The 18,428-nt window shown below is 42.8% G+C and overlaps 1 protein-coding gene across 1 annotated transcript in view; it reads left to right on the top strand.

Annotated features, from left to right (window-relative positions):
- Positions 1–319: 319 nt before the first annotated feature.
- The window catches only part of LOC115091498 (transmembrane 4 L6 family member 1-like), a 41,063-nt gene continuing 22,954 nt past the window's right edge, over positions 320–18,428 (top strand). The window contains exons 1-4 of the mRNA XM_029601710.1: positions 320–495; positions 7,710–7,897; positions 9,855–9,920; positions 12,512–12,657. Coding sequence (XP_029457570.1) covers positions 7,727–7,897; positions 9,855–9,920; positions 12,512–12,657 — 383 coding nt within the window. The 5' untranslated portion in view covers positions 320–495; positions 7,710–7,726. The remainder of the gene's footprint in view (positions 496–7,709; positions 7,898–9,854; positions 9,921–12,511; positions 12,658–18,428) is intronic.

Raw genomic sequence — 18,428 nt, 5'->3', positions numbered from 1 at the left:
CCTAGTGTTGAGATACCGATTCTGGCTAAAATCTAATTCATTGCGTCATCTGATTTTCCCGCGCTTCTCATTGGGCCTTCTCTTATCTGCTCATAGCGCATTTCTGTTTAGAATCAATAAGACCGGAGGTGGGGGGGGGGGGGGGGGGGGTTCTGACCAGTGGAACACTGCAAGGCATTCATTGCCTTAAAAAAATCAATATTGCAGGCTATGTGAAAAGATAATGTACCACTTGTGCCAGCCGACCGAAGCAGACAGAAAGTTCAGGGCTCTTCCAAATTATTTTGGGGCAAACTCCTGTTTGTTTAGTGGAATTCTATCAATCAGCCAGGGTTCTGTGCTGCCTGGAGACTGGTACTAAGCAAGATAAGTCACAAAGCTGACAGTCTGCTGAGAGGTACACTTTCAGGCTGGGCATTTAGGGAGCTCACAGTCCCCCTGTTCAGATGCTTTCTTGAGATCCATTTTTTTTATTTTAAAGACGCCTGCAGCACGGTAAGTGTCGTTCTGGGGGTTTAAGGGAACTGCTGTTTGGGGGGGGGGAGGGGGGTTTAATGTAATTAATTTGATGATAATTGTGAACAGTTTTTATGTCCCCTGCCATGAGCCCTGGCGCAAGCAGGAAAGAAATGCTTTAAAATAAATAACATTTCAATCTCATTTTGGAAATCAAGAAAGAAAACACTTAACACTTCTCATGGCTGTTGCCAGTAGCCTTGTCAATGAGTGTAAAATCAACAGAATTATTTTAGGGTGATCCTTACAGTAAGGAGTAATTTATAAATAGCTGAATGGATCTTAATTTAAATAGTGGTGCGGGTACAAATATTAGGAATAGAACCTAGTTAACCTTGCTAAGAAAGAAAAACATATCCTGAATTATGGCAATTAATTATGTGTAGTTTAACTTATAGAAATACTCATTTTATGACTGACAGGAGAAGTCACAAAATGGTTAACTGTACTTTTTTTTTTTTTTTTTAGAAAAAATTGGAAGATTTTTTCAAATCAAATATAAAAGGTTCTATTTATTGAATTATGAGCCTTATTCAGAAAGGATTTTCCCTATTCTGTACCCATGGAACAAGTCTTCCTTGAATAAGTCCCTACGTCTGGTCTCTTAGACAAAAGGTTCCTTAAACTGCAAATCAGTCAAACAGATTTGTCAGACCTTAAGCACCTCGAGGTATCTCAAGCATCCTAATAATATATGCAAATATAATTCTGCTATATGCTTGCAGAATACATGCCAGTTCAATATTTAGAAGAGGAATGCACACAGTGGGTGAATAGTGAGCTTGAAATTCTATAGGATACTCATAGATAAATTCTCTTCATTGGTTTTGCTGAATTATTAAAACCTGCAACAAGATAGACATCCTGGAATGTGTGGGAAAACATAAGGAGGGACCTAGTGAAGCTTGAGGAGTGGTCTAGAGTCTGGCAGCTAAGACTTAATGCTAAAAAGTGCTGGGTTATGCATTTGGGTTGCAAAAATCCATGGATAAGTGCAGTATAGTAGGTGAAGTTCTTGTGTTAACAGAATAGAAGTGGGCTCTGGGGATGATCGTATCTGATGACCTTAAGGTGGCCAAACAGGTAGACAAGGTGACAGCAAAAGCCAGAAGGATGCTTTGGTGAACAGGGAGAGGAATAGCCAGCAGGCAAAAGGAGGTAACATTGCCTCAGTATAAAAGTCTCTGGTGAGGCCTCATTTAGAGAACTGTGTACAATTCTGGCGACTGCACCCTCATAAGGATATAAACCAGAGGGCATTAATCCAGGTGGCAGCTATTAAAAAATGGTCAATGGTCTTCATCATAAAGCATAAGATGCCAGCTTTAAAGATCTAAACATATATACCCTGGAGGAAAGGAGAGACAGGGGAGATATTATAGAGAAGTTTAAATACCTCTAAGGAATAAATGCACTGGAGGCAGGCCTCTTTCAACAGAAAGGAGGCTTTAGAATGAGAGGACACGGGATGAGGGTGAAAAGTGGTAGACTCAGGAGTATTCTAAGGAAATATTTCTTTACAAAAAGGGTGGTGGATACATGGATCAGCCTTTCTGTGGAGGTAGTGAAGACAGGAACAGTATCTGAATCCAAGGAAGCATGAGAGAAGCACAGAGGATCTCTGAGGGAGAGGAAGGGACTGCTCAGCAGTGGATATGGATAAGCAGACTGGATGGACTAGATGGTCTTTATCTGCCATCATATTCTATGTTTCTAGATTTTAATGATATCCAAACATTTTGGCAGAAAATTTGGGGGAAAGTCACAATTGTTATTTGGAAAGTAATTTTATTTTCTGATGTGTTATCGTGAAACCATAGAAATGTATTAGATATTTGATCTCCATTGTTTGTAAAATCATTCTAATTGGAAAGATGGCACCTGAATAGATGAAAGACTTTGGGGGAATTCTCTGTTTTACTTACAGTAGAGACTAACCAAGTTACATTTCTGGGCAGCTGCAGCCCATAAATGTAACTTGGTTAGTTTTATTCCAAGAGATCTGGAATCCAGTGCACCAATTAATTCCAGATTAATGCATTCATTATTTGGAAGTATGTTTAAGAAGAAGTTATTATTTCTTAGGTATGTTTTTTTGACATGTTTTTGTGTTGTACAAAGCCTGTCTTCTTTTTCTCAGTGAACTAACTGGCACATGTATTTATAAAACCTCTTGTGTAGTAACACAAGGCCAAATGTAGATTTCTGTTTTGCTGTTCTGGGAACCTGCTTAGGTTTAGCATGACATCATGGACAGAGAGAGGGAGGGAGTGAAAAGAGATGAAGCCACAGGGAGACTCTGACCAGGCTTTCTAAGAGAAAATGGTATTTTGGGGCCGGGTTCAAAGACCGCTGGAAACATCTCTCAGCATTTTGTGTACATTTTTAATTAGCACTTTTTGGTTACAAAACCTGAGCTTTTTCAGAAGTGGACAGAATGAGTTACAGCACTAGCGTGCCATGTTTGCATAGATTACTAATGCACAGTCACTCATTTTATGGAGGATCTGTTTTGAATAGTGTGGTGGTTAAAAGTGGGGGGTGCAGCTGTTACAATTTTGCTGAAGCAAACATTCAGCTGAGATTTTAAGCCATAGGCAAAGAGCTGAGCAAACAGTACTTTGCCCTGCTTTCTGCAATTGTGGAAAAGCCCGGGGGGGTAATTTCAAAATATCACAGGCAAAAGCAATGACTGTTTCACGTTGCACGTAGGATTTCCTCGTGATATTTCAAATTCCAACATTACCAATAACAGGCTTGTGCCAGTCATAGAGCTAGAAGTTGATCTAAAAGAAAAAAAATAAACAAAGTCAAATCTCAGTGAGAAAAACACACTTCCAAAACTTTAACTAAAAACGATGAATCCACAAAAATCATACAAAATGAAGCATCCTGAAGATATGCAGTTTGCATTGAAGTCAACTTGCTCTGCTTCTTTTTAATATTTTTACTGGAATAAGCATTTTTATCTTTAAAATGTTTTTTGCAAGATTTGTGGACAACTGCAGGATCTGTCTATCAGATTTTCAAAGAGCAGCTGAATGGCAAAGATATCCAGTTAATTGTAACCTGTTATCTATATCCATATTTTCAGATGAACCTAACTGGCTGGGTTTGACTAGTTAGATTTAAACCTGCAATTCATTCGCCCATAGGAAATGTGAATTGGCGTGTTAACGATGAAAAGCCACACTAACGAACTAACTTCTTTCCTTTGACTAAACCTGGCCCTATTATTGAGTGGCTAAATTTATGCTCTTTGTGCATATGGGGGGAGGGGGTTTAATGTAGTTGGCCAGAGGGGGCTATTTTTAACTGGTGAGATTTAACCAGTTAACATCCAGAGTTATCCAGTTAAACCTTTAAAAAAACAGTCCCCACAAGTTTTGAAATTGGTGCAAAGTAAGCATTCACTAAGGTGCCCATACAGCTCCAGATCAAAAGACCCAAGGCTAAGCCACTTCCGTTTCCCTTTGAATTGGATGCATGGAATTGAAGTTCCAGCTTCCAGATGAAGTCAGACACTTCGGTTTTGTGAGCAGTAGATGACGTCACTGTTTGCAGTTACAATAGAGAAACATCTAAGGTTTGTGCTATTTTTCGGGGAGGACTTGAGCTTTGCCCAGGCCAGCCTTTCTCCCTGGGTATACTCTCTGAAAGGTGGGTGAATGGTATTTTCTCACACTGATAGACAAAGTACATCAGTGCTACATGTAGCTCAGAGGAGGAAGCACAGGAAACCTTTGTGAGCGTCCTGCAGTCCTCTTGTACCAATTTCCTCCATGCTCACACAAACACGAATATATAAACATATGCATGGGGCTGTGGAGTTTTGAAAAAAATCTAAAAATTGTGGGTGCTGCCCCAGCTGTTGACAGCAGAAGAACGTCAGTACTGCTGGAAGTGAGGAGCTCTCCTCGGGTTCCGAGCCTTGCAAAACCAAAATCCCCAAAATATTCTAAGCCATACACGCAGAGAGTGGCTTCTTTTTGCAAAATGTATGAGTTGTGTACATATTCAAACAGCTGGAGATATTGTGTGCACAGCATTTATTTATTTATACTATACACAAGATATTCGGGATAGCCAGGGGATATTCAGATCTGCCCCACAGAGATTTATTCATCAGGGTTTTTTTTTTTGCACACTTCCAAATTTCACAGCATTGAGACTTATGGGCTCAGTTTACTCATTGGCTTTTTAAGGCTTTAGAGGGCCAATATCTTAAGATGTTGGAGGGTTTCCAAAGAGCAACTCTTGTAAAAGGGGGTGTTAGGAGATCTTTGGGGTGAAGAAAGAGAGATTTCTCAGGACAGGCATGTATGTCACGCCCATGCAATTGATTTTAATTTTTATGTTATTTTTTTTAGGAGATAATTTTTAGCCAGCATTACATCTGCAGGGACTTTTTACCAGCAGACTTTACCCTAATTTTTTACAGCAAAAGCGCACACGCACTTTCGCGGTGGAATTTATCCCAGGAAAAACTGCCCGCTAAAGTTTGCAGGGAGCTCCCCTGGAGGAAGTGATGTGCAGACAGATTAAATTTAAAATAATATGAATGTAAGTCCAGTCCCTGGCCAGACTCTGTCCCCTCTCCAATATTCGGGGAAGAATAAATATGCACTTACAAGGTGTACAGTACACATATTTTTCCCCTGCATATCGGGCAGGCAATTTTACAAGAGGGCACTTATGCGGATAAAGTACTCTCTATGATTTATTGTTGTATTGTGTTTATATATTTTGTTGCAACACATGTCGAGTACAGAATTTTTCCTGTAGAAAGGTTTGACCAAAACTGCTCATGGATCCAAGAGTCTGGACCTAGCGTGCTTCATCTGTTCTCCTGCACCAGGGAAGGAATGATGGCTTCTCCATCCTTATTCTGCAAAGCACAGGCAAATCACGAAAACGTCAATAAGCATTCATAATTATGCCTGAATCCGAGCTTCAGACATCCTGAACTTAAAACTGAAGTCTATTTTGTGTATCAGATTAACTAGAAATATAGAATATGACAACAGATAAGAACCATAAGGCCCATCTAGTGTTACCTGTTGCAATACCAATCAGCAGTTAACTAGATAACTTTTCTTTTAACATTCTGTTGACTGTCAAACATTGCAGTACTGCAGAACTCTTTTTCAGGATCGAATGCAATGTTTCAACTTTTTATTGAAGGAATCAATAACACAAATAAAATAATATGCAGCATGTGATGGCTCTGAAAAGCACAACATACGATATGAATCGACACATATTTTCATAATATTTCTCCTCCCACCCATCCTGAAATTCCCCTAATACCAATTACTAAACCAGAACCAGCGAGAGGAAAGGGCTTGGTATATATATATATACACATATGATAAGCATCATTCGGAGCAATAACTGTAACAATATTTCATATGACAGGACCCAGCCCCCAATATAACAAAACTTCAAAACCTATTCAGATGAATAAAGAATTTGGCACAGCACATCAGACCTTAATAGCCAAGATTTGAATATATGCATTTCATATCTCCAAAAAGGTCTGATTATGTTTAAACGACAGACCCATCGCTGTTTTTTCCACTAACATTAAGTTATCAAAGGCTTTCTTCCACTCCCAAAATGAAGGAGCTTCCTCCTCTGTCCATATCATAAGAATATTGTTTTTCCCTAACAGACGAGTTTTATATATAAGTAGCCTATTACCTTTACCTTGAATTTGGAAGGAAGCAGAGTCATCAAATAAGACTCCCTCTGGTAGGAAAGAGATATTTTGTACAAGAATATGCTCAAAGAAAGCTTTAATTCCATCCCAGAATGTATTAATTATGTCACATGTCCAGAAGACATGACCCATCGTCCCTCTGTAAGCTCTAGCAGGAGATATTTTAGGCCTCTTTTAAACTGCATTTCCCTCAAACCCATATTAGATTTCAGTATTTTAGTATGTTTGAAACTAGCGTTCAATTGACCCTCTGTAAGCGCAACTGATAACGCACTATTCTACTTATCAGGCAGAGAATTTAAAGCCAAGAGTATCGAGATCGAATGTATTACTGTATATGTAGCCTCTGTTTCACTGGTCAGTCTGTTACAGGAACTTACTTGGGAATGCTGGAGCCACGTTCAGACCCATGCTCCCGGATTCTTTTTCCAACGGGTGGATAGATAAAGTCTTTCACGGCTCATAGGCTCTCTGGAGGTCTTCTGCTGTGTCTCAGTAAGAAAAAGGACAAAAGAAAAACACAATGAGTTGGGGGTTCTTAAAAATCAATAAATCCATTCACTGGTTAACTTGATTGCAGATGAAAATCCCCGGTAGGGACATTTAGGAATAGAGCACATCAGTACAGAAAACAAAATCCAAGAAACCGCAGATACAGCCACTGGCAAATCTGCACTCCCTGGCAGTCGGTACTCTTAAACTGGACCTCCCCGAGCACTTTCCCTCGATAATACCTGCAAGCTGAATGCAGATATCCTCCACAGTAGGAAGTTGGAAATTCCTCCTGATACAACTTCATTTTGAGCATCTGTTGACAAATTCTTTCAACAGCAACTCTGCAAGTAGGATCTCCCAGTCTGGCAGTTCTTAAGCTGACTCCAACAAGAAATCCATCCTTCAGAGCTTTCAGATAATCTCCACATAGCATGAGAGGAGTATAGGACTAACTCCCTTCTTCCTGAGATCACCTCATTGGATCCCAAGAAAATCTCCCATGTTTCAGGGCCTGGGAAACACACCCTTAGGCCCCAGGACAGGAGGCTGAAGGAACAGAACTGAAGCCAAAGTGGGCTCATGAGTTTTGATACACACACTCCCTGCAAGATACCTCCTACTCTGTCTGACATCACATATCCAGGCTCTGTGAAGACTCTGATGCAACTCATAAGGGACAATTTGATGAGATCCTTACGTATAATTTTTTTAATGTTTCACTGCCTTACCAAATTAATGTTTCACTACCTTACCAAATAAAAAAAATAAATAAATAAAATTATATATATATATATATATATATATATATATATATATATATATATATATATAAAACTATATTCTGCTCTACAGGTGGAGAAACTGCTAGTATACTACTTATTACTTAAGGGTTTCTGCTTATGAAAGATTACAACCATAAGTCACAACTATTTATTTTCATGGCATAATTGTTGTAATGTTTTCTTTTTCTTTCTAGTGTTCAACTACAGCAAAATGTGCACAGGAAAGTGTTCAAAGTGTATTGGAGTCATGTTGTGTCCATTTGGGTTAGGCGCCATAATAGCGAATCTCCTCCTGTACTTCCCAAACGGACAGATCTTGCAGGCCAATCAGATAACAGATTTTGTATGGTTCTTCCATGGCATTGTTGGAGCAGGACTGTTGGTAAGATATTTCTTAACACTAAATAGACAAAGGGGCCTATATATTAAAACTTACCCTAAACCAAGTTTATCATGTGTTTGCAAAAACATTTAATAGGCATGTTAAAAAGTCACATAACAAGTGAAGCAAAAAGATTTGGCATGCTCACAGTAAAATATTTCAGAAATAGTATGCTCTCACCATTTTTATCCAAGAAAACCCTAAATACATTGGCTAAATAACATGAGCATGTTACTTACCGATGGCAAGATAAATAGCTTGATTACGTTAAACTGAGCATGCTCAATTCTCTTTTTCTCTTGATTCCTCCTGCTGATTTCTAAGGGGTATAGAGATAAGCCTGGTACTCGAGGGTTGCTTGTCAATGCAAAGGGAAGAAGTGGGAAACCTACTAAAGTCCAGCTGAGGAAATCCAAGGAGTGTGGAGAATTGCAGGAGAGCAGAAAACTGACATGACTGCATGTTTAGAATCCTCTGTCTTATTGGTCAGTAAGGATCTTCAAAGAGCAGTGTCAGAGGACATGGTTGGAGATAAAAGGGAGCATGCAAAAGGGATGCCCAGGAAGGAATCTGGCTGCTCTGACTTGAAAGGGTAATAACAACTATTTCCCACCCACCCTTTACAACTATCCTGTAGTGTGGGCATCTCAGTGGCTGAACCATACCGTTTTCTACTGCCTCAAAGCTCACACACATGAGCTTGGCGCTCAAACCAGAACTGTTCAGCTTTTGAGGATCAGACTGCTCTTCATCCTCAAGCCTCTGTGTGCCTACAGTGGTCTTTGGCCAGAGTAACTATCAATGAACAGCAAAGACTTTTGTCCTCTGGTAACCCATTGCTTGGAAAGATATTTGCCTTGTGTAAAGAAAGGCAGGTTATTTTTTAAGTGCTCAAGTGTGTCACCTCAGTTACTTCCTTCACTCTGTCATTCTCTCCCCCTCCTCCATGTGTCTCCCGCCTTGCTGTTACTCTATTAAAGCTCTCTTTTCACACTGAAGAAGATGATGGGGGAAGGACTAGTGGGGATCCACTGACTAGTCACTTGCCTGTGAGGGGGCCCTTCTTCATGGGGGGAGGTCTGCTTTTGTGCCTAGTCAGACTGGGGCTGGGACCCCCACAAGCACTGCTTTTCAGAATGATGACTCTCAATGTCTATGACCAGACTAATCAACAGCAGTAACAACAATGATCCTGAAAAGAAGGTCTGTACCTTGGATCCTGTCCGTTTCCACATCAGTATGAAACCTCTGTGCCCTGTGCATTATGAGCTGTGGAGCAATGCTTGAAGAGTCTCTGTGATGTGTCTGTATGTTTGAGAAGACACGTGTGTGGTATGAATATGAGCATGTGTGTGCAAGAATTCCCTCAAAAAGTGTGTATTATCTGTGTTTTATTTTGGCATGGAGAAGTGTGGCCAAATGTAATCATCTCCAAGGGTCTATAGGTACCGGTTTATAAGGTCATCTCCTGTCCATGGCCTTCAATTTTTAGGACCTCTGTTTCCAGTTAACCGAGCCCTCTCAAGAGCTTGCGTAATTTAGCGTACTTGTGCTATTTGGCTTGCCTTTCTACACCCATCTTAGTAAGTTAACACCAGGTCCTTGCCAATATTAAATAGCATCCTGTTAGCAAACATTTGCTAATGCTAAGTAGTGTGGAGGGAAAGCACACCATAGTATTTACCATGAATTCAGTGTAACCCTTCATTTGCACATGACGTTGCTTCATTTGCATGCGCCGACACACAGATTTGTGCATGCTCATGCTGTCTTTTTGGACCTCGTTAACATCCATGCTAAGATCTTTCTGCATGGCTCACTATTTTTATGTGCACATGAGAGCCTTAACAAGCACGCTAAAAATTATTGCATAGACCTTCTAATGCCCTATAGCAGAGACAAAATTTGTGTAGATGGCTACTTGCTCCTCATCTATCACATCTGCATCTCATTACAGGTGTTCCTGCCTTCTTTTATGATGCTGGGCACAGGAGGAGATGGGTGCTGTGCTAATAGATGCGGGGTAAGAAATTTACAGTCTTGAATTGTGCTGTTCCTGCATATGTGAACAAGAATTTTATGGCACCGGGGAGTTGTAGGCCTAATGTAGAGGGGATGCGTGCAAGTACTGCCTCAAGGGAGCACGCAGGAGCTAAAGCTGCTTGGGGATGGGCTCTAGGGATGTGCTGTCGTCTTAAGCTGACATGAAAACATTGCTATTTCTTAAATCATTTTGTGGCGTGTCTCATCCGAAATGACACAAAAAAAAAAAAAGTAATAGTTTAGTTAGCAGCATATGAAACAAAAATATCATTTTATGACACATCTGTCCTTTCAGCATGTGCAAAAGCATTTCAGCACATGCTATGCACAAAATTTAGGGATGTCCCAAAAAGTCCAAACATTGTAAAAATATGGAGGAGAATTCTCAAAGCCCGCGCATCAACTGGGGGATGTGCACACAAGTCAGACTGGCGCACGCCGACCGAATTTTAAAAGCTGCCCAGATACGTGGCTGTCTCCCGCTGCTTGCTCATCTCAAAAGTTTTCTAAAAGGGGTGGGGTGTGGGCACGGTCTGGGTGGGGCATAAGCAGTTCGGGGCATAGCAAGAGATGGAAGAAGTGCAAGTGTAAAAAAAAGAAAAATTAGCCATAGCTAAAGTGATTTAAGGGTCTGGGGAAACTGGAGGGAGTGAGTTATCTGGGTGAACTGGTGGATGCACTGGTGAATCTGGCAATGGCGTGGGCGCATGCCCCCTTTAAAAACCTCCAGCTTCCACGGGATTTGTGCGGCCTTGTACGCGCCCACTTAAAATTAGACGTGCATGTGCATGCAGACAGGTTATTTTATAACGTGCGTGCATATACAGCACGTAAGTTATAAAATGGCCACAGGTCCGAGCGTGCATCGCTGCACATGCGCCAAAGAGCGCCCGCGGACCGGTTTGAAAGTTACCCTCAAAGTATGCATCGTAAAAAAGAAAATATAGGGGTAGGGTTTAAAAGAAGCGCGAGCGCGTCCATGTGAGCGTGCTACCCGGCAACTTGCTCGAGCCGATGCCCATGGCTGTCCCCCGTTCCTTCCCAGGCCGCTCCAAAATCGGAACTTCCAAACCCCCTAAACTAACCTCCCTTCCCCTACTTTTTGATTTTGAAAAGTGTATGTGTAAATTACTCTGCACAAGTTCCTGTCCTGTGTAGAGCAGGTCTAACTTTGTGGGAGGTAATGTGCACAGGCACCTGAGCATTTGCAAAGCAAACATATGAGCGTGTTTGTTTTGACAATGTTGCCTAAATTTCTGCGGGTACAAGTTACATGCAGACTTTAGCCCTACCCGCTCACATATAAAATTACCCTCAATAAGCACATTGGTTTTCTTATCTATTACGAGATAGGGGCCCTTTGAACTTCTGGGTTGTCTAGCAGAGCTTTAAAAATGATAAGCTGTATAGTAGCAGTAGTAAAGGTTTTCTGTCACAGTCACCTCTGTCATCCCTTTCCCCTCACCTTCCCTTTACTTAACTGTAATTACATTTGCAGACTACCAAAGGCCTTAGCTGACTATCGGGCCGATTCAGTAAAGTCGGCGAGAGAGCGGGCAAACGCCTGCTCTCCCGGCACGCGCACAAGCCACTCTCCTGTGCGCGCGATTCAGTATGCTAATTAGGCCTGGCGGTAAAACCAGGTAAAAGGAGGCGCTAGGGACACTAGCATGTCCCTAGCGCCTCCTTTTGGACCGGAGCGGCGGCTGTCAGCGGGTTTGACAGCCGACGCTCAATTTTGCCGGCGTCGGTTCTCGAGCCCGCTGACCGCCATGGGCTCGGAAACCGGACGCCGGCAAAATTGAGCGTCGGGTTTTCAACCCAACAGCCGCGGGCCGACTTCAATTTTTTTTTTCTTTTTTTTTTTTTTTTACTTTTGGAAAGTTTCAGGACCTCCAACTTAATATCACCATGATATTAAGTCGGAGGGTGCACAGAAAAGCAGTTTTTACTGCTTTTCTGTGCACTGCTTTCCCAGTGCCCGAAGAAATTAGCGCCTACCTTTGGGTAGGCGCTAATTTATGAAAGCAAAATGTGCGGCTTGGCTGCACATTTTGTTTTCTGAATCGCGCGGGAATACCTAATAGGGCCATCAACATGTATTTGCATGTTGCGGGCGTTATTAGGTTCGACAGATTGGACGTGCGTTTTCGGCCCCTTACTGAATAAGGGTTAAGGGAAAACGCGCGTCCAATGGCGGGTTAACAGTGCGCTCTGTATCGGCCCGTTTGTGCTGCTAAAACCCAGCATACCTGCGCTGTCTCTTCACTGATCTGCTGGAGGGAGCTTAGCTCTTGAAAGCTCATCACAGATGTATCAATGTCATCCATTAAAAATGTATCGCCTACAACTTCTTTGTTGATCCTTGTTTCTACATATTCAAGTGGCCTAAGAAGGCGACCGCAATACTTGGTTCAGTTTCCGACTGAAACTCCGAAACCCTATTAACAAGTTTTCAAATGCTGCTAACTAAACTATGACGCACAGAACATCCATTTTGTTGACGTGTGTGATTCTTTGCTGTATGTACTGTTTCGGTGTACTCTGTGCTTTGGCTCTTATCCTTTACAGATGCTGGTCTCTATGTTCCTGGCTGCACTGGGCGCTGTAGGGGCCTTGTACTGTGTGATCATTTCGTCCATGGGTTTGATTGGTGGCCCTCTTTGTGACACAGGGGACGGAGAATACATTTACCCCTTCAGGAACAGCACCATGGTGTAAGTGTGCAAAATAGTCACAGAAAAAATATGCATCAAGTCTAGAAAGTTTATTGTGCATAGCTCTGCTGTACGGGTGTAAGATAACCATGACGAAAAGAGTAATATAAAATATTCAGTCTATGATATATCTTGAATGAAAATGGTAAGATTACTAGCCTTTGTTTAGCCATCAGCCTGATTAAATAATAAATACACTGTTATAGTTAGTTATAAAGATATAAATCTATACGAGACATGAATGTAATAGATGTAATAGATCTATAAAATGTAAACTCACCCCTTCCTTATATTTCAAGGCCCTGGAGTAATTTTTCTCTGAATTTTACTTTTTCCTTATTTTTCATTCACTTTCTTATTCCCATCTGTATGATATTTTTTTTTCTTTTGCAGAAACTATATTCCAAGGCTTCCCAAACCTGTCCTGGGGACCTCACAGCCAGTCAAGTTTTCAGGATATCCACCATGAATATGCATGAAATAAATTTGCATATCATGGAGACACAGTACAAGGAAATTTATCTCATGCATATTTATGATAGATATCCTGAAAACCCAATTGGCTATGGGGTTCCCAGGACAGGTTGTGGAAACCCTGCTGTATTCCTCATGGTCATTAATCCAGGGATGGCCACCTCCGGTCCTCAAGAACCACAAGCAGGCTACGTTTTCAGGATATCCACAAAGAATATGCATTGGCTAGATCTGCATGCCCTGCCTCCATTGGATACAAATCTATCTCATGCAATATTCATTGTGGATCTCCTAAAATCAGACCTGATTGTGGCTCGAGGACTTGTGCTAGCCACCCCTGCACTAATCACAAGCTTGCTAACTCTAACATGTTCATTCTTCTACTCATTGATCCCAGTTTTGGATACCATAGAGCATTTTTCTCTTCTCTTGCTTCATTTTGGGATATTGGTGACTTTCCTAGCAGTCTTTCTGTTTCCTCTCATACTTCCTGTTTCTTCAGGTCAATCTTTTTTTCTAACTTAGGGGGTTATTTTCCAACATGCGAAAAGCCGTTATCGCACGTGATACGGCTGTATCGTTTGCGATAACATCGTACAACGCGGTAAAAAGGCATATCACGGTGTGCGAAAATAAATTTAAAATTAACTATTCAAGGGGGTGAGTTGGGCGGGACAAATGTAAAGTAGGGAGGTATTACTGCGATCCGCGAAAAGCCTGCACTATTATCACAGCTCATAACACGCCCAATAACTACACCTTTTCCCATTGCGTTAGGCTGTATTGCTGCACGTATCGCACCCTGTGGTATTATTGCGGCGCATATTGTGTGCGAAAAAAACAGCAAACAATCCCCACACACCTACTAAGCCATTCTGGACCAATAAAAAGGATTGTTCTTAGTAGGTCAATGTTCCCTACTACATCTACAAAGTCCCAAGTGCACTTGGCAAGCCCACTTCATGGCTGAGCAGGCCCGCCGCAGACACCAGGATGTGGGTGAAGGTCAACCACGACCCGGGGCAAGGCCCATTGCAAGACATGTGAGGGAAGGTACGGGCTCTGCCGCAATGTTGCCGCAGGTACAGGGAGCGGATCTTTCTTCCACGAACTTCGTTGCTGGGTATGCCAGAGGACATTGTGATTACCAGGTATCGTCTCAGCTCTCGTGCTCTACTGGAATTATATGAAGACATACGAGGTGGTCTTGACCCTCGAACCAGAAGGTCCCATGCTGTTCCTGGCCTCACCAAACTCTTGGCCGCCCTGCATTTCACCGCAAGTGGCTCCTTCCAATCCACAGTAGCTGTCATGGGTGGAATGTCCCAAGGCACCTTTTCACGAAGTCTGGACCAGGTCATTGAGGCTGTAATAGACTGCATGCCTCAATACATACACTTTCCTCACAACAGGCAGGACTTGATGGTTTCTATGCTTTTGCTCATGTTCCTAATATCATTGGAGCTATTGACTGCACTCATGTGGCCATCATTCCACCACGTGAAAGGGAGGAGGTGTACCGCAACAGAAAGCTCTTCCACTCCCTCAACGTGCAAATAGTCTTTGATGCTGGAATGCGGATCCTCGACGTGATGGCCAAGTTCCCAGGAGCAGCGCACGATTCTTTTATACTCAGGCAATCTGTTCTCTTTCAAAATTTTGAGGCTGGCATGTACGGTGAAGGTTGTCTTGTAGGTAAGAGACACTTTTCCAAATATATACCATCTTAGTCTATGTGTATGTGTGTCATGCCACCCAAATGGGATGCTTAGGCCTGTGAGGTTAGACCCAAATGCTGCCATCACACCAGGCCTATATGCTTCATAATGCAACTTACTGTGTCCGAATCGGTCTTTCTCCCAAAATGTTGCTCTGGCCTACCAAAGTGCTGTTTCCCACAACCCACTGAATGGACAATATGAAGCGGCTTATATGTTGCATGCATTTCTTACTTGATTTCACTAGTTGGCCTCCTCCACTTATCTACTCTTGCAAGGGTTCATGTCATTGTCAACTGTGAATGGTGCCCATAGCTGGCACCGTGATGTTAGCTGTGCTCAGTTACTGAGGTATACCTGAGATCCTGAGGTTTAGGATCCTCGTCAGAGCCTTGTACCACTGTCATTCAGCGGTGCATGTCACTGGCCTGCCTTGTTACCCATGTATGTATTTTGGAAAGGTAAGCTACATAGAACTCAATGCAGAGCACATATGTCTCAGAACCATGACAGCATTAGGTCACGCCTAACCTCTTAGCACAGGTATCGAAGTATGAACAATAGTCAGGAAGGTTAGCAGGCAGATACACAACGGTAACATTAGTGTGGTTATGAGGGCCAGTCATGCTATACCTCCAAATTCTGCTGTGGCCAACAGCAAACATGTAGTAGCCAGAATCTGGTCTAAACACTCAAAAAGGTACAGCTGATGTTGTATAGTGCTACAGGATGTAGTGGTGACATAGTCACATCTGACATAAAGACAGTGAAGTTTAATGGCTTACATCTGTCATTGGTACAGGAGACTCAGGGTATGGATGCAGGCCGTGGCTTATGACCCCCATACGCCAGCCTGATATGCCACAAGAGGTGAGATACAATGATGCCTTATGTGCCACATGCTCAGTCATAGAACGTACCTTCAGCCTTCTGAAAAGCCGCTTTCGATGTTTGGGCAAGAAGGGGGGGGGGAGCTTTAATGTATGCTCCCCCGAAAGCTGCTGGGATAATCTTGCTGTGCTGTGTTTTCCATAATGTGGCTGTTCACCATGGAACACCAATGGCTATACATCCTGATCTCAGACCTGATCCCCCATGTGTGCATGCCGTGCACGACTCCAGGAGAACACAGTCAGTGGCAGCCAGCTTCGCCAGCACCTGTTACAGACACACTTTTAACAAAGGCACGGGACTCTGCTTTCCCCCAGCAGGGGAGGCCTAGCGGACTCTAAGTATGAGCTGTAAAATGCTACTTGCATGACTTGCTGAGTGTGTTCAGTCAAAACATTCTTGGGCCTGCTCCTCTAAATGTTAGATGATGGCCCATAACAGGATACAGATAAAAAATAGTTGACTCTGTATGTGAACATGTGTACATGTGAGTGACATTCATTTCAGCCCCTTTCCCTTTGTAAAATAGGCATGGCTGCTATGGCTGTGTATGACCATATGCCGTGAATGGCACCATGGCTGCATCTCTCGCGTACCCTGACAAGGAGACGTCCCGCGTAATAATGTTACTGGATCACATGCTTCCGGTGCAAGCACTGTAGGCTAACTCCTCCCCCTGTGGTTCAGTACTTCACCATAGACAGAGCACTGGGTTCAGGAACTGTAGACAGAATGGAGGTTGGTAGAGTGGGTAAGTAGCTTACATGTCATTCAAATAGCAGCATGGTCTTTGTAGCCATTCAGCACACCTGCCCACAATACAGCACACAGGAGACATGTAACCTTTTATATCTCCCCTTACTGCTTTGATGATCCTTATAGTGAGGGGTGTGTTAGCTACTGCACTGTGCATTGAGTTACCCTTTTCCTTTCCAAACCATGCACCCCTACAGGGCAGGCAGGAATACAATGAGTGCAGCCAGATGTCTCACTGTTGATGTGCATAATGGCAGGCTCCTGCCACTGCTGATGTGCTCTATGGGGCGATGCTAAAGTAATTGCAGAAAGCGGGCGCTGACTTTTCAGCGCCCTCTTTCTTAAACATGCGCATGGTGCCCACCAGGGGGGCGCCATGCTATAAACAAATTAGGGGGTCGCGCTAGCAAGGAGGCGCTAGGGTCGCTTGCGCAACCTTAGCGCCTCCTTGCTAACCCAACCCCACGGTTGCCAGCGGTCTGCCGGTTATGAACACACTGACGCCGATAAACTTGGCATTGTTTTTCATAACTGCAGGCCACCGGTTATGAAAACCGATGCCGAGTTTATCACATCGGTTTTCATAATGCAGCCGGCCGGTTTTAAAGAAGTACAGAGAAGCAGTTTTTTTCTGCTTTTCTGTACTTTTTTTCAATGCGCTCAGCTATTAATGCCGGCTCTAGGCAGGCATTAATAGCTGAGCGATAAATGTGTGTCTGAGACGCACATTTATTTTTTGCATTGGAGTTAATGACTAATAACTTCATTCACATGCATTTACATTTAACCCACATCCAACTGCGGGTTATACAGTGCGCTCGGCTGAGCACACAGTATTGCATCAGCCCCAATGTGTGTTAAGCATTAACTGCAATGTGACTAAGCACTTGCTGGATAGTGAAGTAACAGCAGTGGCCGAAGTGGTGTACCTCCTTCACTTCATCAGTCATAGCTCAATGACAGCTCTCACCTCTTTGATCAGAAAGGAAAAGATCATACACGTGTAAGTTTTACAGGCCTTACCTCTGTCTCTCACCAATGACATCACTGTCATATGCATATGGCTGGATCATATAAGGTCATTCTGGCTAATTAGGCATACAGACTCACGTGCACCTTCACTATGCCCAGATCTATGTTGCCTCAATATCATCGTCATATGCGGCTTGCAGCTCCAATGACAACCTTTCAGTCTGCAGGTGGTATGTGTGAGGGCCTTGCCAGCACATACTCAATACACAGCAATGTCAACCAGGGAACACATAGGAGGCCTACCACATCATGATGCCTCATTAGTGGATGTGAGAATAAACAGCTTCTGCTGCTGCATATACTTGTGTGAATGTCAGTGGTTTGCCTAACATCCTAAATCCGGACAACTCTTCTGTAAGTGCACCTACCTGAAATGACAGTAATCTATGGTGTTGCGTGCACATGGCTCTGTTTACTGCAAGCTGCTATACAGAATATTTGTGCATGAAGGAGAACCATTGACCCATTTGCTGTAACAGTAAAGTCACCCAGAGTGGGGTCGCACAAAACTGCAAAAAGTGCATTAACATGGGCCATATTAAGGAGTATCTGCTTGGATACAGACAGACATGTAGTCCATACTGGAAATGAATGTGACTGTTCTTACTGTGAAATGCTGTACTATGGCTGCCTTGATCACTCACTGTGTGCGTTTCACACACATTCTTCATCGGCCTCCCTCACACAGCATATCCATTTATATGTAGTCGGGGTTGTATAGCTAATGGCTAGGCACACTACGATATTTGATTCTCATTTCATGGAGTGATATCTGTCTGTAAATGTTGCACCAGTGATGTGGAAGTAAATGGACATGGCTAGAACAGTTGTAAAAAGTTGCCTTTTGGTTTTGCAAGCCTTACATTCACCATTTCTATGTTTGCTTTTTGCAAGGGCAGA

This window comes from Rhinatrema bivittatum, chromosome 5, assembly GCF_901001135.1.
Source record: "Rhinatrema bivittatum chromosome 5, aRhiBiv1.1, whole genome shotgun sequence".
Taxonomy (NCBI): Eukaryota; Metazoa; Chordata; class Amphibia; order Gymnophiona; family Rhinatrematidae; genus Rhinatrema; species Rhinatrema bivittatum.
This window is presented reverse-complemented; position numbering and strand designations above follow the sequence as displayed.